The sequence below is a fragment of the Vanacampus margaritifer genome, chromosome 4, assembly GCF_051991255.1.
Source record: "Vanacampus margaritifer isolate UIUO_Vmar chromosome 4, RoL_Vmar_1.0, whole genome shotgun sequence".
Lineage (NCBI taxonomy): Eukaryota > Metazoa > Chordata > Actinopteri > Syngnathiformes > Syngnathidae > Vanacampus > Vanacampus margaritifer.
The window spans coordinates 14,847,219-14,874,740 of record NC_135435.1 but is presented as its reverse complement, the minus strand read 5'-3'; the positions used below and the strand labels follow the sequence as shown (position 1 = coordinate 14,874,740).

Sequence of the window (27,522 nt, the reverse complement as noted above, 5' to 3'; positions counted from 1 at the left end):
ATGTTTATACAGTGTGGGTTTGTGTGAAGATGGATCATTGTTTGCCCTTGTCATAAGTGTATGAAAAAAATTAATCATACAGGATATTTTCCCTTTTGTCAGCTTGGTGAATATTTCCTTTATTCAAGGCAGCATATTGTGACAGTACAGTTAGTCACGGGTACGGGCACGCTAATAAAAATGTAGTATAAATACTAAGTGCAGTATGACAGGCTGTTGGGGAAAACTACTACATACCAGTACATAAATGACTTGAATTCCTAAATACTCTCGTATACACCACGGAAATCCCTTCAAACTCACACGACTGAAATCCTTTACAGGTTTGATTGAAATGTGTTCATATAACAACCCGAAATGTGCTCATACAATATATTGAAATAAATAGCAGTGTGTATGAGAGTGTTTTAGTACTGAATGTGAGCAAAAAAAAATTAAGTTTTGTATGTGGGAGTTTTTCAATAGTGTGTGTGTGAAAGCATTTCAGTATGGAGGGGAGGGGGGGTCAGTGGTGTGTGAGTGTGTTTCCTCATTAGAGTTTCAGTTGTGTGTGTATGTTTCAATAACGTATGTAAACATAAAGTGTGTCAATAGACAACATTTCAGTATTGTGAGAACATTTCAATAGTGTATGAGAACGTTTTTGTATGAGTGTTTCAGTAGTGTGTCTTCAAACGTTTCAGTAGTGTGAAGGCAAAAAAATCAGTTATGTGTGTGAGAGCATTTCATCAGCGTATGAGAGTGTTTCAGTAGTGTGTGAGCATTGCAATAGTGTCTGAATGAGATTGTTGCAGTAGTGTGAGATCATTTCAGTAGTGTGTGAGTGTTTCAGGAGTGAGTGTGAGAGCATTTCAGTAGTGTGTGTTTGAATGGTGCAGTATGTTTGAGCAAAGAATATGTGAGAGCATTTCATTAGGGAATGAGTGTTTCAGTAGTGTATAAAGGTATTCAGTAGGGTGTGTGTGATTTTTTTCAACAATGCGTACGACATTGTCGCAGTAGTGTGAGATCACTTCAGTAGTGTATGTGTGAGAGCATTTCAGTAGTGTGTGAGCAAATAAAATCAGTAGTGAGTGTGAGAGTGTTCAGTGGTGTAATATCTATGAAAGTCTTTCAGTAATGTGTATGCGAGTGTTTGAGTCCCGAATTGTGTTCCAGCATGCTCATCATGGATTCACACAAGAGAGTTCATGGCTTGAGACTTGACCGCATCCACAAGGAAACTGAGTTCATTGCACAGAGTTTCATGTCGGTAGGCCATTCGGATCTGAGCCACATTGGTGCGGCCAATGTCATTTCCCTCTGGTCCGTCTTTCAGGTAGTTCACCCCTAAGAAGTGCTTCTTGTCCTGGAAATTAAAAATATCAAAATATATATTAGATGATAACTCCCTAACACCCTACAGACTGTTGTAAAGTCATTGAAAATATTTTTTTTTAATAAAAGCAAAACAGTGTACAATAAGCGTTATTACTCCCATAATAGGGAAGTTCATACAAGAATAATAATAATCACTCGCCGGGCTCCTTTGTGGCCACTTTACATAATTTATGAATTTATGGACAAGAGAACAATTTCATGTCATATTCTTAGTTCCTGCAAGAGGGATTTAAAAAATAAAAAATAATTGTCATATTATGCAGACAAAAACTGATCTTACTTTATGCTGACAACGAATAATAATAAGAAGAAGAAAGAGTAGAAAAATCTAACTAAATATGAACAGTAGTCGTCAGCAAGTACCTGATCCGAGAGTCCACATTGCAGCACGCTGTTTCTAGCTATTTCACACACATCGCACGTGCTGAGCTTCCACAGCTGAGCTGCAATAGCGTATTCCTCCATCAGTGGCTCCTGTCAACAAGAAGCTCGATATTAATATTAGAAGAGTTTTAGACAATTTGACATCTCATTTGCGCCCCAAAAAACGTATAAATGCGTTCTATTTCAAATAGCTCCCAAAAACGTATTTATATGTTGTTGTTTTTTGTTTGTTTTTAAATATTTTTATTTTTTTATGCTAGAGCATACTTAAGGCTTTGATGCAGCCTCTCAACTGCAAAGAACGGTTGGAGCAATGGTAGTTCTTACAAAAACGGCCAGCACGAAGCAGCAGAGTATAAGAGATCAACTTGGGTCATGTTGCAAAAAGCTCTTTCCCCCAATATATTCTAATGCTAATTGCTGCAAAACGGAAAAAGATAGAAATAAATGTATACTTTTTTTTCTGATGAAAGAAGAGACTTTAATATTTCTTTTAATAGGTTCCATGTTTTTATAGCAGTAGAACACAATATCATGTGGGCCTTGCAAAATCAGTAAAAAGGAGGTTGCTTCAGTGAAAATGGCTGGGAAAAAATGAGTTATACAATTCTACTAGTTTAGAATTTAGTCCCTTGCGGTACAAATTGCACACTGATGTCAAGTTTGTCAACCAACCAACACATTTATTCATGCAATAGATTTCATTCAATGAGTTGAATTTCTGTGCACTGAAATGCAAGTCTGACTCCACATGAACAGCGTTACCTTGGTGTAGTGGAACTGCATTGGGTCATCAGTAGACAGGGACACGCAGAGGCCTTTGTGCAGGAACTCTCGCAGAGGGTTTTTCGAGTATTCCAAAAACAGGCTGTTGTTGCTCAATGGAGACATCGCGATGGGCACTTGGGCCAAGTAGTACAGATACTGAAGCACAGGGCTCTGCAAGGTGGGAATTAGATGCTCTTTTTTATTTCATACATTATGAAAAATTGTGCATGGCTTGTGTTAGTATTGTGTTTGGTTGTCATTTTGCGATGTTGCAGTGGTGACTGGCCAATAGAGGGCGACAGAGGACAACATGCAACTGATTTCAGTCCATGCTGTTCATTGATTCACAGTAGACATCAGGTCAGTGTGACGTACCTTCTTCAAGTTGAGCCCATGTGAGATATTGTCTGCCGCGAGGAAGGCGGATACCAGGTGAGTGATGGAGCCTGCTTCTCCACAATGGGGGCGAAACTGGAAGGTGTTCAGGCCACGTTCCCTGCAGACCCCACAAGGTGAAAACTACATTCCTTCAACAAGCCATAGTATGCAGACAAGAATGAGCTCTTACTTCCTGAGATTGTTGAGGACCATGATGTTTGCATACATGTGGAAGACGTAGTAGCTGTATGGTGGGTTGTCATCTCCGGTCCACTGCTCTGGCTTTGGGCTCTTGAATGAGAACATGTGATCGCTGTGTTTGGACTCGTCATCTACGCTGTCAAAGCCCGATACCTGAGTAAGGAAGAGGAATGATTCATCAGAGAAGGTATAGAAATATTGGGTCAAACATGTGTTATAATTCTTGATCCTTGTGGAATTTTGTTTAAATACTTAACTTACATATTTGAGGAAAACATGAAGTTCTTTATGACTCTGCGGGTGGACGGTTGCCTCAAAGAGGGGAAGGAAGATATTTTCCAGCATCTTGGCAAAATTAGGCACCAGCTTCTTTGACTTAAAAATGTCACTTAAGACATAGAAAATGTTTTTCTCATCAAGGTGTTGTTGAAAATGTTAGGAATTGGGTCTGGTAAATAAGGACGACTCACTATATCCTCGGTACTTGAATCATCCACCTCATGTTTGGAGAGTAGACTTTGTGTAGAATGAACCACTTAGCCAGGTTGTGCCATTCTTCTGGAGCACGTCCGTAGATGGACAAGCGTGGCTCCGCGTGTTGGTATTTACTCTCCTCCAAGTCGTGGGCCACTTCCTGTTAATGGTGGAAATGGAATGTGACCAAAACAGTCTCATCTGTTCTTTGCTAACGCAGCCATGACTTGAGACACAAGACATACAGCGCTCCATATTGTACTTTATAAAAACATACAATAACCTCAAAACTATGAGGCAGATATGCTAACTTGTGACTGTGACTACATTTACCTTTATTATGCGAGCAAAATACTCGCCATTGAGATGGTTGTCCGTTTTGAGAAAGATTTCCCTGAGTTCGCTAGCTCCAACGGGATTATACTTGGAATTGAATTTGTCAAAGCGATGGAACGTATGCCTTCCCTGTAGAGATATACACACACAAATGTGTTTGTATCAACTGTGATGGTACATACCGGTATATACACTGTATATACGTGAATGGTGACATTCTTTTCCTTACGGCATGAACATCCAGTGAGTCCACAGTAAGGTCATAGGGGTCCATGTTGAGTCTGTGGAACACTCCCTCAAGAGTCATCTCCTGGCCAGCATTTTCCATGACAACGCGGTCCGAATCGGTGTTGTATGTGGTCTGGATGAAGGTCAGCAGGTGCTTCTGAGACATGCACGCAGCCGCATGAATGTGTGTATCCACCTGTGTGGAAAAAGAGTGTTTCCTATTTATTTATTTATTTATTTTCAAAGAGCATGATTAATGGTCTCGTTGCCCATGTGTTACCTTTCTCACATTGTAGAAATCTCGGTGAGGAACACTTTTTAGTTCCTTGAGCTCAGCCATCTCATTAAGCATTTCATGGAGGTGGAACTTGGAACTCAAGAAATTAAGTCGCCTGTGACAGTAGGTTTTTCTAAAAATGAGAAATTAAGCAAGTCAGGATTAATTTTTTTTTAAGTACGTCACAGTTGCATTTAATAACCAAAATCAATGACATTTTTTGGGGGCAAGTTTAGCCAGAACAAATTATTTAGATGTTAGATAGTCGACATGTTGTACCTAACAGCTCAAGACTATATATACATATATACTGTACATATATATATATATGTCGTATAGGATAAACCCAGTTATCAGGTAATAATTTATCACTCTCACACACACACATGAAAACTCTCACACAATCAACAGCAAAACAAAACCTCTATCACAAACAAAATACCTCTCACACACCAAAAAAGTCTCACTCATCAACAAAAACTTCACACACACTAAAAAAACTCACACATAAAAAAAACTCACACTAAAAATACCTCTCACATTCAACAAAAAACTTACTGTCTACTTTCTCAAACAACAACATATATCTCATAAACACACACAACATATATCTTATAAACACAATTTTTTTTCCTCAGACAAAACATTTCTGACATGCAATAAAAAAACACACACAATAAAATACCTCTCACACAAAACTCACACAAACCTCTTACAAGAAAAAATAAATACAATATTTCACAAACACCAAGACACTAACTCTAACCCCATAAAAACACCAAAACCCTGTGGCATGCAACAAAAAAAAACACTCTCTCACACAGACTAAAAATCGCTAAATATGAGAACAAAAAAATCTAACACATGCCGAAAAACTGTCACACACACAACATACGTCTCATTCAACAAAAAACTCTTAGCGAGCAAAAAACTCACACATAAAACCTCTCACACTAAAAAACTCTCACACTCACCAAAAACACAAGAAAAGAAAATCTGACAGACAAAAAAACTCAAATATACAACAAAATACTTCTCTCTCACACACACACACACACACACACTAAAAAACAACTTGCAACAAAAATTCTCCCCAAAAAGTGTCTCACACACAACAAAAGCCCCTCTTACTCAACAAAGTGACAGCTTTTAGAGAAGAACAGAGGATAGATTCCACACACAAAAAATTCCGCCAATAGGCCAAATTGCAAATGCCAAACTGCAAATATGCTCTAGTAGTTGACTGTAATCTGTTGTATAAATTGCAACAGATGACAACACAGGTTAATTGTACCTTCTGGCAGAACAATTAAGTAAACTCTGATATTTACCACAACAAAGTGGTTGGGAAGCATAAGAATAGACCAATAGAGGAGGTGTCCATTAAAAGGAAACCTTTGTAAGAACATGTAGTGACTCTACAGAACCAGCATAGATGATGGTCGTCAGTTTGTTGTGGCAACTTACGTGGGTCCATCTGCAATCATTGCAAGCACATGACTAAGATCTATAGCAAAGGTCTCCAGATCTGGATAAGGAAGGTCATGTGGACGATTTTCTCTGAGATCCTCAGCGCTATCAAACACGTGCACTATTCCATCCAACATCCTTAGTTCATAGGTCAGGTTCTCTGGGATGTTTTCCATACTGTACGGATCCTCATCCTCTGTTGGACACGGGCACATATCTGGAGACCCAAGACAAAGTTAACATCTTCCACCAATCACAGTAGTCTGGTTTGCTCACGTATCTTAAAACCTGGTTGAACTTCGTCCTCTTCGCTCCACCTGACGTTTTCAGCCCTGCGAAGGAACTGCGCTGTGGTTCTGCAGAATCTGTGGTAAGCCAGTCTGGAATATTTCTCACGAATCAGCAGAGCCTTGAGAAGACTTTTGGCTGCCTGCTCGTAGTCTTCCACGGTGATCTGAATCAATCGTGAAGAGAAGAAGGACACATTTATTTATTGAACACAGTGGGGAAACACAGACATGTATATAAAAAAAAACACTACGAATTACTTTGAAATATTGCTTTATATGCTATAAATATTAATATGGAGTTGTGACCTCTCCAGATAGTATCACTATATTTAAAAATTGTTTTTGTTGTGTTTTTTAGGGGGGGGGGGGGGGTGGATTACAACGGATGAACGGTTTCCATTCTTTTTATTGGGGAAAGTAATTCAACTGCTGTATTGGTGTTTATCAGTTGTGTGTGTGAGCCAGTTGCACTCACTCCTGCACAGTAATCGCCACTAATTGTGACCCTTTGGTAATCAGGGCCGTATTCTGACACAGTTGAGCACAGCGAGCTGGAGCTGGGAGACAGGTATGGCGTAGGAGCCCTTGGACATATCCACTCTGGGTTCCCTGAAATCTGGATGGACATGGACTGCGAACGAATCATCTTCAAGCTTTTGCGCCTGTAAAACGAGTAACACAATTGATTAAAGTTCAATGCAAAGGTCGGTCTTATTATTGTGTATCTGAGGAACTTCTAAATCAGTGGTTCTCAACCCTGGTCCTCGAGTACCCCTGTCCAGCCTGTTTTCCATGTCTCCAACAGACAACACAGGTGTTTCAAATGATGAGCTAATCAGGAAGCTCTGCATGAAGCCTGATAACGATCCGCAGTGTTGGCTGAAGGAGACATGGAAAACAGGCTGTACTTGAGGAGCAGGGTTAAGAAACACGGTTCTAATTGCATATGAGGCCACACAATTCTATCAAAATTAAAAGCATACCTTTACATATTCTATATGTCGTTGGCATATATACTGTATGCACCTAAGCACATACAGTATATATGTCAAGTGGCATGTTGGTGACAAGGAACTATGTTGAAGTAAGGTAATGAGTTTCAGCTAAACAAAAGTAGTGCTTTGGCACCATCTTGTGGCATTTATAAGCAATTATAAAGCTAATGTTATATTATTAACAGCACATATATTGTCTCAGCGAAGTGAAGGCCTCCTATGTCCAAATTTGGTCAGTTTCTGATTTCTCACAAATGTATACTATTGATCTGTCATATAAGCGAGGCCTACCTTTTGGCGCTCTCCTCAGACTGCTGTTCCGCCAGCTCCTTAAGCAGTTCGTGCTCTTTGGCTTGCTGGAGGCCAATGGGGCAATCTTCGGCCACCGTAAACATGGATAATGCATCTTTATTGTCCTCTTCTTTCAGGGCTGACGCGTACACCTTTTCCACCAGCAGTTGGGTCTCCTCTTCAGCCTCACTCAGAGTTACCTTGGGGAATTGGCGAGGCATGTCTGCAGGTTAGAAGAAGCCAGAGTGAAGTAAGTGGTGACAGTACAGTGGGGAAGGACTCGCCCTTCTTGCCTGGACAGGAGTTGGACAAGATTGCAATGTTTTGTAAACAAGAAAATCCTCACATGGGACAGTTTGTGTGACATTATGAGGGCAGGCTGCTGCACAACAGAAGTGCCTGCGAAAGGTGAACTGTTCCAAATCTGCTGTTTTTATAAAACATCCGAACATCCAGCTGAATGTTCATGTACTAGTACGATGTTTGTGCTAACTAGTAAGACAATTTAGTGCAGTAGTAGAATGACTATAGGGCACATCTATAGCAGCACTGTGTCTTACTATAGTAGCGCTTTTGCACAACTCTATTATATTTCTGCATATTAGTAGGACAGCCTTGGCGTACTAGTGAGACAACTACTGTACATGTTGTGAGTGAGTTAATATCTGCACAGTAAATTTTGTAGAATAAATTTTACTCAGGAAAAGACTATATTCGGTCCCAGTCTTAACAGAGTAAACTTTATACTAGGAAGAGAGTAGAATATCCATCCATTTACTACCGCTTACCTGGAGTCGGGTCGCGGGGGCAGCAACTTTAGCAGGGAAGCCCAGACTTACCTCTCCCCAGCCACTTCAACCAGCTCCTCCGACGGGATCCCAAGGCGTTCCTAGGCCAGCCGAGAGACATAGTGCCTGGAGCCCCCCGCCGATGGGACATGCCCGGAACACCTCTCTAGGGAGGCGTCCAGGAGGCATCCAAACCAGATGCCCGAGCCACCTCAACTGGCTCCTCTCCACGCGGAGGAGCAGCGGCTCAACCCTGAGCACCTCCCGGATGACCAAGCTTCTGACCCTATTTCTAAGGGACAGCCCGGACACCCAACGAAGGAAACTCATTTCGGCCGCTTGTATCTGATCATCTTCTTTCGGTCACGACCCACAGCTCGTGACCGAAGGTGAGGGTAGGAACGTAGATCGACCGGTAAAACGAGAGCTTCGTCTTTTGGCTCAGCTCCTTCTTCACCAACACAGACCGATACAGATTCTGCATCACTGCAGATGCTGCACCGATCCGCCTGTCATTCTCCAAGACCCCAAGATACTTGAACTCCTCCACTTGGGGCAGGATCTCATTCCCGACCCGGAGAGAGCACTCCACCCTTTTCCGACTGAGGATCATGGTCTCGGATTTGGAAGTGCTGATCTTCATCCCAACCGCTTCACACTCGGCTGTGAACCGCTCCAGTGAGAGTTGAAGAAGCCAACAGCACCACATCATCTGCAAAAAGCAGAGATGCAATGTTGAGGCCACCAAACCGGACCCCCTCAACGCCTCGGCTGTGCCTAGTAATTCTGTATAAAAGTTATGAACAGAATCGGTGACAAAGGGCAGCCTTGGCGGAGTCCAACCAAATTCGATTTACTGCCGGCAATGTGGATCAAACTCTGACATTGGTCGTACAGGGACCAAACAGCCCGTATCAGGGGGCTCGGTACCCCGTACTCCCGAAGCACCCCCCCACAGGACTCCCCGAGGGACCCGACCGGACTCGAACGCCTTCTCCAAATCCACAAAACACACGTAGACCGGTTGGGCGAACTCCCACGCACCCTCGAGGACCCTGCCGAGGGTTAGAGCTGTTACACGGCCGGGACAAAAAAAACACATTGCTCCTCCTGAATCCGAGATTCTGGTGTGTTGAATTGTCTGACTAGCAAGGACAAGGAATATACTAGTAGTACATGAGCAATCCAGCAGAGAAGTCGGATATGGAATACATGTTCAAACAGCTTGCCATAGACACAACATCAGAGACAGGCCAAGTTGAATCTTGTTATTTAATCCAATGTTCCGTTGTGTGAGAGTGCTTCCAGGAAACTTGCCATCCTGCAGACACAACGCTATTCAGACAACAAGTGTGTATTGCTGTAGAGCATTATCAAGAAACGTGATAGGATCCTACTGTTGTATTGATCTGCAAATGGCGACCTTTTCAATTATTCAGTAAATCGAATGAGATTATACTTACTTTCGCCGCAGCAATCTCTTTCGCCTGCAAGCTTTTTGCAATGACATTGGTTATCTTGCTTACCGGCTTGCTTACTGCTAAAGGGATACTAAATCGTATCATAGGTTGCATGGTTTGTATAAGAGCTAATTACAGTATTCCACAAAAGTGAGTACACGCATCGGATATTTTTGAAACTACAGTCAGACTTGACTACTTTACTGTCCTCAACTCTATGATACACATTTGGAATAAACAAAAACAAGAGACTGAACCAGGCCTTCACAAGTGGATATAAATTCCTCATCATTCCATGCATTTTTAATTCTTCGAAATACACTACTCATTTTAATACAGCACAGTATGTGATTAATATACAAGTTTTCTTGAGTCAATAGATTCAGGATTTCTGTCGATGACTGTCACATTAGGACAAATGGCTCAAATGCTTCCAGGAAACATGTTTTATTCAGTGTTGCTGCAGCCTGAGTGGGTGGAAACAGATTAGATTTTGTGGCAAAGCCTTTTAGAAAGCACAATTGGACACTAACATGGGGAGCAAGCTAATGGTGCTCTCTCTGTTCCTTGGAGCAACTGTGGCAATGAGTGCCCTAGAGTTAAGTCTGTTGAGCTCTCCAGGAAGAAAAAAAAAAGAAAGTCTGTTGCACTGTAAATGTGGAATTATGGAAAGATCCATAAATGATCTCTGACATTATCATTCATTATTTCCCCACAGCATGTGTTAATCCCATAGGAGTCCGTCCATTATTGGGACCTAAAGCCTCATCACCAGGCAAGCAGTAAGAACGCAGTAGAAAGGAGTCGTCTCACTCTTTCCTAACACAACTTGTTGCTTTGAAAGAGTAATGATTTGTCTTCTCATCCTTTCTTTCCCAGAAGACATCACGATCAATGCAAATTACAGTAAACTGCACTCAGTCGTTGAATACAGCACTGCCTCCCTGACTGTGATAAAAATAAATACATAAAAAAAATAAAAAGTGGATTTGAACACACCAGACACTTTATTTAGATGCCTTGTTGTTTATGATTGTATTGTTGTTGTTTCTGTTTCTAGTTTTTCTCATCTTGATTTTTACCTACGGCGTGAAAATTGTTTGAGAGCTGCATTCTGGCTTTAGGTCAGCAGGTGGCAGTTTAGTCCAACTCCACATTGGGCCATAACATGCACGGCCACTTGCAGTTTAATGAGCTTCAATGTACTAGCTGTATCAAAAGTACACCATTCGCACTCTCATTCTAATACTTTTTTCCTCATTTAGTTCCAAGAGAGAGCCATTAAAAAACGCACTCAGTGAGAATCTACACCGCTGCAAAGTAGAAGCACAATAATAAACATTTATCATTCAATTTTTTGATTGACTTCAGACAAAATGTATCAATTTCAACAAATCATTGGATTGTACAGGTGTATCTAATGAAGTGTCCAGTCGGTCGTCATGTAAGAAGGAAACAAATCCATCAAAAAAGCAATAGAAACTTACCTTTTTGTTTAAGCCTGATCTTTCTGTTGAACTTTTATGGCACATATTTAACGTATACCTCCTTGGTGAGTGAAATCCACCCCAGGCATCTTTCTTCCTCCATCACAATTTAACGGCTTCAAAACATTATTAGTGCTGGCACATGCAATGTTTTGATTCTAATGTGCACTGTATTTGCAGTATCACAAAGCTGTAAGTAAGACATTTTTTAATCTACGCAAGCCATCGGCATGATTATGCATTTTCAAAAAATTTCACTCACCACTTCAGATTCTGAAGAGTTTGTAAATAGTGGACATGTTTCCTTTTGAGAAACGACGACTCACGCCTCGTTCAATATTTGATACCTCATCCACCACCCTGCAAGTCCACGTCAGTCCATCCTTAACTCCTTCATTGCCATAGCTTGCTGCAAACACATCATCAACCTGACAATAAATAGTCCTTACAAAGAGTAGCGCCTTTCATATGTATTTCTCTTTAAACCAAATCAACTCAACTAAAGTTCAAATCAACTAAACAACTCAGTTAAAGTACTGTCATTTGTTTTGCCTGATCTGTGTGCAAAAACATTTCACAACACACAGTATATGGTGTACATATTTGACAAGAGTGTGAGAGTGATACCCAAATTAACACCCCTGCTTCCCATACAGGACCTGAAACCTTGAAACGATTTAGAGTCGCATGAGCCCGGGAAGGAAAATGACTAATTTCCCTAATCTGGACATTTTCATTTTGGGGTGTATTCACCTTTGTTGTCAGCAGTTTAGACATTATTGGCTGTGTTATTTTGAGGAGTACACTGTTATAAAAACTGTTCACTGACTTGTTTACATTTTAGCAAAGTGCCATTTCTTCATTGATGTCTCATGAAAAGGTATAACAAAATTCAAACAAATGTGAGATACTGTAAATAAAATATAGGCACTGAACATGCTGCAGTGATAGCTTTGTGAGCCACTATACTAGAACTGCATCATTTACAGCAATCCATTTAGCTGTTTGCTCATGGACAATCCATTCTCATTATGTATCCCAATTCTGAGGCTGTCTATGAAGGCCAATGTTAATGTAATGCAGCGTAAAGACTATGGCTATCCCAATTTGCAGACTCCTTCAAACGCAGCCCACAAATTTTCACAAAAATCCAGGAAAAGTCTATCCGGCCATCTGCAATGGACCTCAGCATCATTGGAGTGTGACTTCAGGTTGTTGAGAATCATGATCTTCCGTTTGCAGCTGTTTGAGCAACTTCATGTTAGTGTAGATAAAGCTTTATCTCTTCCACAATTAGTCAGTGATTTTTTGTTAATTTGACCTCACCTTGGCCTGTGTAAAATGTCTGCTGTAAGAGTTTGCTGCTGCTGCATTGTTTGTCAAGAACCAGGGCTGGACTGATCCTCTGGCATACAGGGCAGATGACCAGTGGGCCGGCCACTTTTGGGGCCGATGCAGTGCTTTTTAACTATTTTTTTCCTACATTTTACCCCAAGAGATTGGCCCACAATTTAAAGCGAGCAGTCCATTAATCCAGTTCAAATAAAGATAGCAAACTGAAACATCATCAATAAACATCAGTGGCAGAACAACTACATGTTAGGCAGGAGTCGGTCTGGGCCAAAATGCTACGGCTGTTTATTTTATTTTATTTTATTTTTTTAGCCAGTCCAGCCCTGTCAGGAACAGATCTTGTTTTGAGAAACTTGATCATGTAAACTGTATTATGTGTTGGAGCAGTTTGATTGGCAGAAAGCTCCCAACTGGCACTAAACTGCAGTCCCGGACAGAAAAGTTATTGACAGGTGACAAGTTTGCAACAGTGCTTCAATGTCAATTAAAAAATTAGATGATAACAAAAACTGCAAAGCCAAAATGAGCACCAATGCTCATTCCTGGAGAAAAATAATAATAATTCAGGTGAGGACTTCATCAACTGAATTATAGGACAGAAAAACGACTGCAGTAGAAAAAGGTCAACAACTGCACAGTACTGTATTTCTATCACTGTTGGTGTTAATAAGTTGGTTGTCATAATGTCTGAATCGGGCTGATGAAATATCACATCAGGCTCAAGTTCACTTCAAATCTCTTTTTGGAAACCCTGAAGACTACATAAGCAGCCAAAGGTCCACAGTCCCTCATTTAGCCAGGTTAGTTTAGATTATGAGACTAATCCTCTCAGTCCAGGTTATCAGTGTACTTTTAGAGTTGGCTTTAGAGTACTGACATTGAGCCGCCTGTATCGCCTTAATGGACATCTGAGTGGGAACAACTGATTATACACTTGCCCTCTCCTCCCTTAGCATTGCTCAGTCATCTAACACATCACTTATCTAAACATGATTTTTCTCTTTGGCTTAACATGCACGTTGACCTGCACTAATCAGTGTCTCTGTGCTGTGATCACACCAATGGCGTCATCAGCTCATTGGCTTACTGAAGCGAGGACTACCGCACATAATTAGAGTACAGTGACTAGGCCACATTCAGGTTAATTGAGTCTAATCATGGTACACCTTAACACGTATACCTTTCACGCAAACTTGAGGATACAGCTAATTTATATTTAACGGGTAGAAATATAGAAAACCAAATTCCGGTGCTTTTAATTGTGTCCTTTTATTTATTAGTGTTTTCGATTTTGTATTTTGCCAGTACTGTAGGCTACTTCTAATACTGATATTTGGCATCACAAGACAAAATATTTGCAATACAATGAGATCCAGGTGCAAGTATGTCTTCACAAGTTAAGTTTTTGCTTAGTTATGACATTAATGAAATGTATAAATAAATAAATAGTCTCTTGTTCTAGTGTGCAATAATATAAAGCTGTGCTGTTCAGCATTAAAATGGGTCTTGAATATGTCACTCTCAATAAGCAAAAGTAAACAGTAGGCCTATATACAATATGAATAACAACTGTCAGTATGATACAATGTAGACTGACAGAACTGTCATCTACTACAACAATAGCAAACATGTTGGTAAATGAATAACTCTTGTCAATCAGGATCAAACATTATAAAGCCTTTAAGTGTGTGTAGTGAAGTTCATTGAAAAGCCACTATTGCATATGAAGTTCATAATGAATTGAAAAAATTATGTTGTTGTTGTCAAATCTTGTTTTAAACTGTAATAAATATAGATCATAACGTAATAGGAAGAAAACTTACAAATATGACAATTTGACATTGTAACTATTTTTACACACTAGATGGCAATAGAGAATGCATAATTGAAGTTCTAAATAGGTCACCTACTGTCACAATTCCATGTTGGAACATCCATTTTGGTGTTGTATATTAAATTAAATCAAAGAACATCTCCAGCAGATGTTTTTAAAATCAACAGCAATGCAACTGTGATTAGAATTTAAATAAATATGTAGTGCTTTAGAGTGGACATCATAGTTGAAGCATACAAAGAAGGTTTAGGGTTCTGGCTTCAAATATTGCTTTTGTGCAAAATCTCCAAATTCTCCTTGTATTCATAATTCAATCATACTCCCACAATCCAGCACTTGAATGTTCAAGTCACGTAAGACTAAACTTAGGCCTTAAACTACAGTTGTCCGCCGTATAATTAGCAGGTAGGTGAAAAGTGTGTTGGGATTGGCTTCAGATTCCTGACCCTGAAGGATAATTGGTGTAGATTCAGAAAATGAAACGCTTAATCATGCACATAACATCTCAAAAATGATACGCCACCTTATTATGCTTATTTAATTCTATAGCATTTAATGAGCCCTTGAATTGAAACAGCACCTTCTGGATGACCTCAGTGGGTTGTCATGGTTCATTACCACGGTCAAGCTGGGACGACTTGTTTTTGATCAAAAGATTCTAGAAGTATAGTGATTTGCCTGACCAGTTCCAAACTCCCGGTTACCCTGAACAGGAGGAACACTGCAGTTGATGAATGGTTTATACATGTCAATGCTGTGTATTTAAGAAATAAATAAATATGTGTGATGCTGTACTATACTGTAGTGTCCATGGTCTGTTTTTTATTGGCCTGATGATATTCCAAAATTAAAATTATACATGGCCCACAAGATATTGTGGTGTTTTTAAATACTAATATTAAAAAAAGTTGAATGTAACAAGATGCACTTTTATTTAAAATATTTCTTTAAAAAGTAAAAAATAATAATGATAAAAAACAGTTTAATGGAAATTAGAGATTTTTTGATTTGAATTTTGAATATTTAAAAAATATAAACAGATTTTTTTTCTTCTTTTTTTTTTTTAAATCACGCAAACACTAAGAACTTTGCTTGCCATTAAAAATGACCAAAATTGCTTTTTCGATAACTCACAAAAAACACACACAAAAAATGACTTTGGCAACTGTACTATTACGCTAACAATACTGTATGTTGACCTGCAGTGTGCAGTATTAGATTGATTTGAGCATGTTTCCTAAGCATGAGGTGACGTGGCCCTCCTTCCTTCCATTTTTGCATGTGGACCCCCAGTGGAAATTTTTTGGGACATCCCTGCTCTAAGCTAGCTCAAAAAGTGAGAGCTGATAATAAATGAGATCTGCAGCCTGATAGTCCTTCCTTGGCTGCTTGAATATGAACGGAATGACCAGCAGTTTGCTCCTATGGGAATGTTAGCCCCCCTATCCCACCACCACATCCTTCTACTTCTGTTCCAACCATCTTTTACCAATGAAGACAGATAAAGCAATAGCCTCACCATCCCAAAGCGGCTCTGAGTTGGCTTAGTCGACAAATATGAGCTGAATAAGGCAGGAATGTGCCTCGGACCCTGTCTGCCCTTTCTTAAAAAAAGGGGCTGGAGAGGTGGAAGGTCATAACTGAGGGAATGTAGTGAGAGGAGGGGAAACTCTAATGAGAGTCTGTAATCATTTAACAGAGACCAGGTGCTGCCTGTCTTGCTATATTCTCTAGACACTAGACCGCGCCACTTGAGCTGGAATTTACGGCGGCCGGAAGCAAAAGGAAGTCTGGACAAGGTCAAGGTTTCGTTTGCAAAAATGTTTATTACATGACAATATTATTGCTTTAACACAAATAAAATAGAGAACATTTACAAATATATAATATACCAAATAAAACAATTCTCCTATTACCACAGTCTGCAAAATAATACAATGCCCATATACCATATATTTCTTTCTGTACAAAAATAGTTCTATGTGTTTAGATGTAACTTCTATATAATATTAAATAAATGAATTCCTATATACATATACAGTATCTCCATGGGAAAAAAAATATATAGATTGCACGTGTTTTTGTACAAATAACAACTTCAAGTATATTTCAATCCATTGTGGACTGGCACATAACTCACAGAATCTAAGGCATTTATTTTCCTTTATACAGTGCCCAAAACTTGATATAGGCTGAGAGTGTCTGTCCCCTTGTTTGACATCGTAATGCACATCATTTTCTCCTGACCATTCATTAAAGTCCAAATGGCAAAGTGCTCACAGCTTTTTATCCTCGCGGGATAGCACTTATCAAAGTGGAGGAGGAATTGTGAGTGTTCACTCTTTTACACCAGAGTTTAAGTCCACTCATTTGGGTAGGAATCAACCCTGTGAGGGCTCGCCCCCTGCCAAGCAGAGAGCAGCACCTGTAGTTGCTCCACGCTGTTCCATCCAGTGTTTGCAGTGGTTTGCTCGCTCCACATCACCGAGCAGCGAGGCTCAGCTCTTTAAGAAACTCAGTGCAGCCAGTCTTGCTCTGACTTGGTCCCCAGACCTGGAAAAATGCTGCTGGAGAATACTTGGCAAATCTGAGGCATTCAGAGAATTTAAGCAGAGAGCAGAGAGTACGCTAACTCTTAGACTCCCTTGGCTTTCGTTCTTCTTTCTTGCAAAAAGTCCCATTCATGTTTGCCTGAGCAGAGCCTCAAGCCTATGGACCTGAGAGTCAGTGTTGCGCCACACAGGCCTGAGCCTGCCCTGCTCCAGCCTCAGTGCGACTGTGCTGGCTGGTAGGGAGCGACGTCTGCGGCCGTACCCTTTTGAGCTCATCTTGATAGGGGGGGCGGTGCCCATCTTCAGCGTGTTGTTGAGTACGTGCAGACGGTGCGCCAGGTCGTGCACCGAGCAGGTCCCCAGGTAACAACCCTGTCTTCTCGACTGGTTGGCAGAATTTTTGGACCTCTTGGTTCGCACATTGGTTTCAGTGCTGGAGGAGGAAGAGAAGGAGGTTGATTCAAGATGCTTATGTCTGTGACAAAAAAAAGCACTTGAGTTGAAGGTATATACCTGGAATGTGGCAGCATGGTATCCCTGATGTCCTCTTGCCGGACAAAGTGCTCAGAGTTCGCAGTCGTGCTGTCCAGATCCCGTCTGAGTCTGCTCTCGAGCCATTTGCTGAGTCTAAATGGGGAAGGGCAAAAATCCATTAGTCTTAAGTCCGATCATGACAACTGTCGTCTCGACAAGCAACCCCAGCAACTCACCTCTTTTTTAACTTGGGATTCACTTCAAGTTCCACACAGTGTGCCGCTGTGGCCACCAGGCAGCAATAGAGGAAGGCCTGGAAGATGAGTTTCATTTTTCCTCCTGTGGAAGCAAGAAAACATCCAGTTAGACATTTGCAATATCACACGTACATTACAATTTAACTTTTCAAACTCCCTACTGTGCCACTCACTATGTGTGTTAATCCCTCGAGTACAGTATGGCTGTAAATTAGTAATGTTTACACAAGAGTCCAAAAGCCAAGTTATTTGCACTTATCATTCATTTATTTGAGAAGTTAAGCTAGGGTCACATTTTCCTCAGTTAAGTAAACCTACAACCATGCTTTGGGCCCCTGGCCAATAATGTGAAGGACGCTGTCTACCAATAGAACCGACCAAAATAGACTTGCCGCAATAACAGTAAAACAACAGCTATAGAAACACATTTTACTTGTGATTAAAATGCCTTGTAATTAGTTGCAGGGTTTTTCTTAGATGTGCTACACCTCGAAAGAGGTTCCGCCACAGACGCGCGCACATATTAAGAGCTGAACTGCTTATATAACCAGACAGATAACCTGTCCTTGTCTATACACTTGTGCCCTGACCTCAAAAAAAGCAAGGATAAAGCCATCAGCTGGGAGAGCAGCAATCATAGGTAAGTGCTCATAAAGAGAAAAAAGGAAGTAAACATACCTGTAATTCTCACTTGGATGACAAAGCTCTTCTTTTTTCTGGTCAGATATTCAGACGCGTATTCCACAGGTTTGGGGAATATTGCCACTAGTCCTGTAAGGCAGCTGTGTCACTCTGCTAATAGCTACACACCAGACAGGGAGCCTTTTATACAGAAGGTGGGAGGGGCTCATTGACTGACTCTCATCCTTTACCCCCCCTACCCCCTCTTTCTTCTCCCAGTGGCGCAAAACACACCATGGATAGTTGTAGAGCGTTTACTGAATAATAATTAAAAAAAACATACATCAAAGTAATATGACAACATTTTATAATTCTTCTTTAAATGGAAATATTGCCATATCTGACCATTGATTTGATACGGTTCCATAATTGCGCATGTCAAATTTAAGGAATGTTTCCACTTTCTCCTTTTCACGCCACTCCCTGACACAGTGAAGTTCCATGTCAGCTTGATGAATTTGAGATTTTTTTGATGAGAGAAGCATTGGTCAAATCACTAAATAAGGTAAATATGCCTGACTGTAAATCCAATACACTCAAGGTATTTGTTTGTACAAGGTAAATAACTCGCCTTACGCCTTGATTTATTTTACCTTGCCGACTACGGGAAGGTGGAATTTCACAATTATCTAAGAATAAATTGAGTAAGAAAAAAAAAAATCAGCTTGAACAATATTGGTCCAGACATGTTTTGAAAAATTTGGATGATTTGTTGCTTTCAGGAAAGACTTGGCAAATCATTTAGCCACACGTTTGCCCTTAGGAATGTAAGCGCAGGGATCCATCAATGAATAGAATAGAACAGACAAATATTGTCATTTGTTCAGGTTCGTGTGCTTTTTACCCAGGCTTTTTAAATATAATATCTATATTAAAAAAAAAAAGGTTAAGTAATGTGAAATAGGCAATTCTAAAAGATTGAAAATGCAATAAACATCAATTACAATAAACATATTACAATATACTGCTTCTCCTCATGGTTCAGGTAATGGAGAGAGAGAGAGAGAGAGAGAGAGAAAGAGAGAGAGATGGGCATCTTATGGACATTATTTTGTACTGTTTCAGAAAATACAGCACATGAAAAGCTGTTGATTACTGTCAGTTTTATGTGTTTGATTGTATTTCATGTTTAAATGTTGTAAATGTTTTATTTTTCTTTAATTCAGAGATTTTTTTCATGTACCGAGAGAGAGAGAAAGAGAGAGAGAGAGAGAGAGAGGGAGAAATAGAGGGAAAGAGAGAAATAGAATGAGAAAGAGAGAGAGAGAGAGAAAGAGAGAGAGAGAGATGGGCATCTTATGGACATTATTTTGTACTGTTTCAGAAAATACAGCACATGAAATGCTGTTGATTACTGTCAGTTTTAACATTGCATAAATTCCACAATAGTAATTCCCCAAGGTCCGGTGAACTATAATTTTCATTTATCGAGCGCAATGGAATAGTGCTTTCAGTTTTGTATTTTCCTTTCAGTTTGGAATCGAAGGGGAAATGTGTTGCGACATGTTTTCTTAATTTGATGCAAGCTCACTTGACATTCCATCAGCATCCCAAACTTCTATAAATAAATACAGCAATAAATCTGATTCATTTTAGTACTTGCAAAAGGGAAACCTTTGCTAGCTATTCAGCACTTTGTATTTATGACTTTTTACACTCAACTCAACACAACACATAAATGCCAAACACATGTGTTGTAAACCAGTAATGACAATTGCCTCAAGTGATCCACTTACAGGAAGACAACAATCAGAATTGTGAAATGATGACAGTAAAGCGCCAGCTTTCTCTGTCTCCTTATAAAGACATCTTTTGACAAACGTAGGATGAGTGACATGGTTTGTCCCATCCTTCACTGCCAGTTCCGGTACGAACGTGTGGCAGGAAACGTGTGTAATTATAGCCGTGTATGTCAGGAAAAAGAGCGCGTGGCGCTTGGGGCCACGCTTTGGTTGGATGATTCATAATTTTTATTGATTATCTGTCAAACACGTGTTGTATGTAGCGATTTATGTATATTTATTGTGTAATGATCAACAACAGTACATGAAACACCCACTGTGGATTTCCTCATGTTTTGGCTCATGTTCAAAAATGTTCTGCATGTCATCATTCCTTTTGCCGAGCTTTGAGGTGGCTACACAAAGAGAGTGACAAACACAAAATCAAAGAATGATTGCTAAGATAATAGTACATATTGTACTTTACTGTGTTCCTGCTATTTTTAATTTTTACAGTTTCAGTTGAATTTGAGACAACTTTTTTTTAAATGCCATTTAATATTATTGACTAACCAATTGCATGTGCAAAATCACAAAATTGCTGTCCATTAAGCCCCTGTAGTTTTGCCACCTGTGAATATTATAAAATATATGAGACATGTAGCATTTAAGAACAAGGGCAGATGTTTTGTTTGTAAAGAAACTGGACAGCACGGTAAATACGTAATTCGCAAATCTGCTTCACAGTTCTGAGTTTCAGTATATGAATCTCGGATCTGACCTTCCTGTTTGGAGTTTGCCCGCCCTGTGTCACCCGCTGACATGCAGATTTGGCCTGTTTTACTGCCGCTTCTCCTCTCCCATCCCCTCTTACGTCCGGAACAGGATCTGAGGAGGACCACTTCCTCTGAGGCGTCTACCTGCGGCGATTCATTTCATTAAATGGACACTCATGCTGTTTTAACTAACATTGTATGGCATCATGTCATGTAATACATTTTCTACTCCACTTGCAGTATGGTCATCCCTTCTACAGCTTCCTTTACCACGTCCCCCAACCAACCAAACAAGGACAAAGAGCGTACAAGTACATGAAACTAAATGACTTAAACCCTTCAAACAACTTCCATACACCTTTTTCGTTGATTATAGCAGATGCATGATGCATTATTGTTAGATTACAGCTGAAACAACAGACTGGTGGTCATGAATCAAGAATGTAAAATATTGAAAACAACTATTTTATAGTGCAATGGTCATGAGCAACCACCACATGATTAGCCCAGAGGCCTGTTCTGAAAATAACTCACCAGCGAAGGGACAATGTGATTTCGTAGAATGTTGTAGAAGTGATGATTTGAAAATGTAACCACTTGCAGAGATCTATAGAAATAAAGTGTTGCACATTAATATTTACATCATCAAATGATTAACATGATTAAGTGTCTTCACATAGATGACCATCATTAACAAATAATAAAAGATATCACTTTGCATTACTCAATTCCCAATGAATATCTTTCACTTTCAAAAAGGTGGTGAACCCTGGTGGGTGTGTTGGACTGGCCCCCGAGTCTGAGGGCCAAAGCGGCGTTTGTATTTGTAAACTCCAGGGGCCCACGCCCATGGATAGCTCCATGTCGTCGACGCATGCGCACTAATTGCCCTTCTGTCAAAAATGGCTGTGCTTTGGAAGCAGGGAAAATGCTGAATTGTGTTGGCACAGCTCGGGAAAAGCGGCAGACATGGCTAGATTGGCTGACTACTTTGTTGTTGTGGGATATGATCAGGAAAAAGCCGGTAAGTGTGTAAAATGAGCTTTGTGGCCACGCCGACACTCACTGTGGGATGATGTTGATGCTGGAAAGCTTGGCGACTAGCTACTGGTTAGCCGCAATGCTAACAGGCGAATTTAGGGATTCTTTCGTGTTTCTCATTAACCCGGTCATTGCGGTGGATCCTCTCGGGTTAGCGGTGCTTTTAAGAGTATCATACTTTTATGTACTGATGTGGTTGTAAACCAATTGAATCTTCACAAATCTAAAACGAGTCACATCCTGTCCGCGACGGTTGTGTTTGTTGGGTGTTAGTCAAGGAAAAGGGGCTGCAGTCACTATATATGCTCGCAGCAGTTTAGGGGCTGGATAAAAGGAACAGATTGTCATAAAAAGAACTGTTGACATGAGTTGGGTTCAGTTTTCCATGATAGTCAAGCTGTGCATCCAAGTTGTATTAAGTATTGGCTGTTAGGTTTAGACCTGCCCACTCTGCTCTCTATTTATATTCTGCTGCAAAAGCGCTTGATGATTTGTTGTCATGAGTTTGTATTTGCGGAAGAGAGCTGCACGTTTTTTTTCCTTCCACGATAGCTGCAATATGCAGCTGTGAATAAAGGCATTCAGTCCGCTTCCCTCTTTTTACACTCACAAATGTTGATATGTGCTGGGACAGGAAGTTTCCCCTGCTTCCACTTGTTGTGCCTTAAGCTCAGCTCCAATTGTTCTTTCTTTGTTTCTTTCTTTCTTTCTTTCTTTGGGTCAGAGAAAACATATTCATCTAAAATGACACATCTAAGGACAGCCACAATCTCTTCTGTGAAGCTTTTTGTAAATTATTAAATTGGAGTAACTCAAACAGCTTCCATAAAAATCTGAACAGTGTTTCATTACAATTGATTAATTGGCGGCAGGATGGATGACTAGTTAACACATCCTCTTCACAGTTTTGAGGTTGGGGGTTTGAATCTGGGCTGCGGCCTTCCTGTGTGGAATTGGTATGCTCTCCCTGTGTTTCTGTATATTTTCACAGGGTACTCTAGCCTGGAAACCAGACTCATCCACTGGTTACTGTCAGCATCAAGTGCATTTCTGAGTCAGGGCAGACCTTACTTAACAGACAGTGAAAATATCCTACCCGCAAAGAGCGGACGTATCGTCCTAAAAGTGGGATGTATGTGTGTGAACACACTGACAGACATATGATATTCATATGTAAGTCTGTAAGTAAACAGGAGTGGTGGGTGGGTATGGAGTAAATTAATAATAAAACTAAAGTGTTAGTGACAATTTAGTTAGTAGTTAGTAAATTTAGTGAGGATTGATTAAGATTAACATCTTTGTACGTTGGGCAAGAGCTCTCATTATCTGTGGTATATTTATAAGGGGTGGGAATCTTTAAATGTCTTACGATTCGATTCTGATTTTTGGGTCTGCGATTCGATTCAGAATCGATTTTCGATTAAGAACGATTTTTTTATTCATAATGATTTGATTGACAATGATTTTTGCTTCAATCTATAGATGTGCAAGGAATTGTAATGATCTACTCCAGTCTGACTCGCTAATGCTAATAAGCGCGCTACTCGCGGCACTTTTATCACTCAAAAGAACGGCTCCACACTGCAAAAAAACTACTTTTTTATTGGAATAACTTGATCGTGACTTTTTCCTTCTACTCTCTAATGTGGCTACAACTTAACAGTGTATTAGACCGCGTGGAACCACACTGCCCCAAAATCGGGTACAACATTAACAGCGCTCCAAATAAAGGCACACACAGACAAAGGCAAGACGGTATAAAATAATTTAAATTAAATCGATTTTAAAATCGATTCTTAATCGTACTAAATGAGAATCGTGAATCGATTTTTTGGGCACATACCTAATATTTATAGTTTAAACCTATAATAGAGGCAAAGAAACATTTTGGGGGAGGGGGGGGCATCAAGTACATAGTAATGTTGTATTATTTGCTTGAAGTAGCTGAAAGGAGGAATCAACAAGTGAAATAGGCCACAATATTACCTCATGCAGTGGCCAGAACAGCTGAAACCTCTTAGCCAGCGTAGCTTGTTTGCTCTGCACAATAAGCTAAACAGTGACTTTCATCAGCTCTGTGCATCCCATCGCCAACGCACAAATGATTTATTTATTTATTATAAACACTCATGGGACAAAATGTTCCTGGCTCAATTAAGAGTCTGAATAGAGTCACGCTCAGACATTAGGGGAGGATCATTTTTTAATCTATTTTTATCCACTAGATTCTTGGACATTATGATGGTAAGCAGATGCACTTGTTTCCAAGCAGGTGTGATACAAATATCCACTCATCCTTTATGGCTTGCCTGACATGAATTAGTATTCCTGGTTCATGTCTGTTTTAGAGTTTTGGGGGCTTCATGGTATGTGTGGGTATATGATTATGTGTTTTACCTGTGCTTGAGTGGGTTTTTCGTGTTTACATCCTCCAAGGTGGAATCAACCGTTACATTCAATCAATTCGACAGCCTCAACAACCAGACAAATCTCCTCATTAGCGGGCTCTGTAAAAAAGGTATAATGCTACATTTGCCTAAAGGTAGTGCACCATAGGATTTTGGACATTTTCTTTTTTCTCAATATTTACGTTTTCTCATGATCTTTCATGATGTCCTTGACGGGCTTTGCGTGCAGGGGCTGCTGAGTCCGGTAGGCTCAAAGCCACACTATGTTTAGGCCCGCTGTGTACAACGGATGCCAGTACATTCTCTCTCTGACTGTTGTGTTCTGATAGTCACATTTCTAACCTTTAGCCAAGGCTTTTTCTGCAGATGAAACGTTGGATGCCAGGTAGTTTTGGAGCACGTTTTGTAGCCCTGCTCTATGGCTGTTCACAAATGTCCATACTATTCTATTACCCTTATAGTGCACTGTATAGGGGTCACACCATTTTTTTAGGGGTGTCCGAATGTCCAGAGAGAAAAAAAAGTGTAGTGCACTCAAAATTACCCACAATGCATTGCGAGCAGGAGAACAAAATGGTGCAAGCGAGTGGTCAGCAGTGATAGGCCCAGCTCTTGTGACCCTGAACAGGATACGCAATGGAGACAATGGATTGATGGGTGGAAAATGAAGTGAAGCAGTACTAGCCCAAAGTATTGTGTATTTCATAAAACAATTTCAACTCTAGTATCCTCTGGTCTGAATTGGGGGATTTCTTATGTAACATAATGTAATCATGTTTTTTGGAATAGGATTGCCCAAAGGAAAATTAGCAACATACAGTTTCTGGTGACATAATTGTTGAGCAGAATCAACGGAAGACAAGTTCCGACGTGCAGTGTTGAAGAAGTTAATAAATGCCTTGCATTGAAGGTTGTCACAGAGTTCATGCTGACATTGCTCAGCTTTATTATCTGAAAGCATCATGAATTGGATCTTTGTTGCAAAATCTCAAAGAGGGTTTGTTTTGTGCTACTGGCACACTTGGCACACCCACAAACAAGTGCAAGTTTGACCTTTTTTCATCTTTTTTTGTCTGTCACTGTCTACTGTTTATTCACACTTATGTAATGATTACATTGATATTTTAGAGACCTATACATCCCAATGTATCAGTTCCCCTTAAAGTTGCATAAAATTAATGGTTATTACTGATTTTATATGACCTTTTTTGTTTTTTGAAAATACATATTTTGTATAGAACACGCAATAAAATGAATTTAAATAAATGAAATACAAAAATCCAGTGGCCAGAAAAAGTCCAAATCAAAATATAAATCATCTAGTTTAAGAGCAGGAGACTTAATTTTGATTTCTTGAAGTGCTCCCATGTGTTTTGGTTTGGTTTGTGAAAATATGTTATTTTAATCCCATAACCATAATCTGGTCTGTTTTGTAGACAGAAAGACAAAGAAAATGTAGAACTAATGGCTTGGCAGAACTGGAAACATATTCACAAATTTAGTACGAATACAATACAATACAAAAATTCTATTGTCTTTTTGCATTTGTCAATGCGCAGTAATTTCCAGTTTTCAGTGTATGATAAAACATTGTTATTCATTGAGTATGTTTTGGTTTTGCTCCTTTCTTTGTTTTCTTGCCACATTTGGAAGTTTATGGTTGGATTCAGACTTGATACTTGGTGGTGGCCCTGACCACAATGAAAGTGTTCCTTCCTTGAGAGTTGTAAAGTTTAAAACTGATACTGAGAGAAACTCCACTCACAACTATTACCTCAGCACTGCATTAAGCCTGTTGATAAGATGGAAAACAATCAGACTTTTCTTTATATTTGACTATACAAATTAAACTCAAATTCGTGCCAGGGAACATTTTAGTACAACCATTTAGTCAAATATATGACATGTGACTTATCTGATAAAAATCAAACATAAGGTCAGATTTATGAATCACTTTCAGTATATTTGAATATGTTGGTAATGTTTCTTCTTTGCGGAGTGCCATTCAGCCTTGGAAATAGAGTATCCAAGGAAGTAACTACATCTGAACATTGGGGAAGTTCAGCAATTTATCAAGGCACTGGCATGTTTTTTTTTTTTTTTTCAGAATGGAGCCAGTTTCTAAGAATTGCTAAAAAAAAAACCTGAAGTTTTGTCATTTGGGTTTTTCAAATGTTGTGCAATTGACTGCATGCACTAGTAGAAACCTTTTTTGTGCATGTTGAAATTGCAGCTCTGAAATGACACAAAATAAACATATACTATTTCCTGAGCACTTTAATAGCAAACATAGCTGTGCAAAACAATATTTTCTATACCAGAAATCCCTTTACATTGGCATTTAGCACATAGGAAGGACAACGTTTTATTCGCTCTTGTTGTGCAGCTCGTGCGAAGCTGTTACGTAACATTTTTGTTCTCCAAGGTGCGAATTTTCGTGACGTACCTTGTAGGGTTCACACTTGAACTCCTAAGTACAAATACTGTAAATTCTGTTTATTGGCCAGGTCACTCTTGGGGAAAAAAATATTTTAATCTCTAGTTTTTTAATTAATGGGAATGAATTATTGTTAGAAAAGGTACAAAAAAATGTCCTCATGTTGTAGCACTTTAACACAAGTCGTGATCTAGACAAGTGATGGGAAACTTATTGCACTTTGTGCACATTAAATAGCAGACAATGGAGCCAGGTAGGGGTGTTAGAAAAACAATATATCGCGATATTACAGCGCGCAATTCTCGAATCGATTCGGCCAAATAGATTTTTAAACATCATTTTTTTTATGGGAATATTCAACAAAACGTCTTACTTAGGTTTAGGATTCACACATTAAGCATGGAAGAATGTTAAGCCTTAATATTTTATTTCAATGCTGTTCAAACATGAAACAGACTGCAACCTGTTTATTAAATGCAGTGGCTCAGTTATAAGCCTGAATTTTCAGATACATAAATAATTTTTCATACAAATCTTACAGTGTACATGTACAAGTTTACTGATTAGTATTTTCTAAATTTGAGTTAAAAAAATGTAATAATCAGTTATGCTGATTCTGATGTTACACATCAAATTATCTGGTTTAAAATAATTTCTGCTCAAGGACTTAACTTGCTTTTTTTGAAAGTACTGTACTTCATCCTTGCATCTTGTGAGCGGATGTTAAAAATAGCACGTGTCTTCTCAGCCTGGCTTCTATTATTTTTTTCTGATGGTGTTC

General features: G+C 39.6%; 3 protein-coding genes across 4 annotated transcripts in view; 1 reads left to right on the top strand and 2 right to left on the bottom strand.

Annotated features, from left to right (window-relative positions):
- Positions 1–92: 92 nt before the first annotated feature.
- Positions 93–10,585, bottom strand: ampd3a (adenosine monophosphate deaminase 3a). Of its 2 annotated transcripts, XM_077564623.1 has the most exons (15): positions 10,534–10,585; positions 7,473–7,695; positions 6,662–6,848; positions 6,185–6,350; positions 5,894–6,113; positions 4,430–4,559; positions 4,151–4,345; positions 3,919–4,050; positions 3,582–3,745; positions 3,373–3,499; positions 3,101–3,264; positions 2,908–3,028; positions 2,530–2,703; positions 1,744–1,854; positions 93–1,348 (listed from the first exon to the last, which is right to left on the bottom strand). In XM_077564623.1, the coding sequence occupies exons 1-15, from the start codon at positions 10,583–10,585 to the stop codon at positions 1,175–1,177; spliced, it is 2,340 nt and encodes a 779-aa protein (XP_077420749.1). In that variant the 3' UTR covers positions 93–1,174. The 2 variants fall into 2 exon arrangements, with proteins under 2 accessions (XP_077420749.1, XP_077420747.1); XM_077564621.1 differs by lacking the exon at positions 10,534–10,585 and having other exon boundaries at positions 7,473–10,479.
- A 5,615-nt stretch (positions 10,586–16,200) lies between these two features.
- adma (adrenomedullin a) lies at positions 16,201–19,653 on the bottom strand. The gene is made up of 4 exons (XM_077564625.1): positions 18,356–19,653; positions 17,657–17,759; positions 17,460–17,573; positions 16,201–17,379 (listed from the first exon to the last, which is right to left on the bottom strand). The coding sequence occupies exons 2-4, from the start codon at positions 17,749–17,751 to the stop codon at positions 17,076–17,078; spliced, it is 513 nt and encodes a 170-aa protein (XP_077420751.1). The 5' UTR covers positions 17,752–17,759; positions 18,356–19,653; the 3' UTR covers positions 16,201–17,075.
- A 2,070-nt stretch (positions 19,654–21,723) lies between these two features.
- Positions 21,724–27,522, top strand: part of sbf2 (SET binding factor 2) — an 83,218-nt gene continuing 77,419 nt past the window's right edge. The window contains exon 1 of the mRNA XM_077564619.1: positions 21,724–21,879. Coding sequence (XP_077420745.1) covers positions 21,825–21,879 — 55 coding nt within the window. The 5' untranslated portion in view covers positions 21,724–21,824. The remainder of the gene's footprint in view (positions 21,880–27,522) is intronic.

What these genes read in the sequence shown, in the direction of transcription:
- ampd3a (XM_077564623.1), bottom strand. Translation starts at nt 10,585, where the DNA reads ATGAGAAGACAAATCATTACTCTTTCAAAGCAACAAGTTGTGTTAGGA. An exon ending in TCTGAGGAGAGCGCCAAAAG is followed by an intron (nt 6,849 to 7,472) that starts GTAGGCCTCGCT and finishes CTCGTTTTACAG; the next exon opens with GCGCAAAAGCTTGAAGATGA. An exon ending in ATGATTGCAGATGGACCCAC is followed by an intron (nt 4,560 to 5,893) that starts GTAAGTTGCCAC and finishes TCTCATTTTTAG; the next exon opens with AAAAACCTACTGTCACAGGC.
- adma (XM_077564625.1), bottom strand. Translation starts at nt 17,751, where the DNA reads ATGAAACTCATCTTCCAGGCCTTCCTCTATTGCTGCCTGGTGGCCACA. An exon ending in AATCCCAAGTTAAAAAAGAG is followed by an intron (nt 17,574 to 17,656) that starts GTGAGTTGCTGG and finishes TTCCCCATTTAG; the next exon opens with ACTCAGCAAATGGCTCGAGA. An exon ending in ACCATGCTGCCACATTCCAG is followed by an intron (nt 17,380 to 17,459) that starts GTATATACCTTC and finishes TTCCTCCTCCAG; the next exon opens with CACTGAAACCAATGTGCGAA.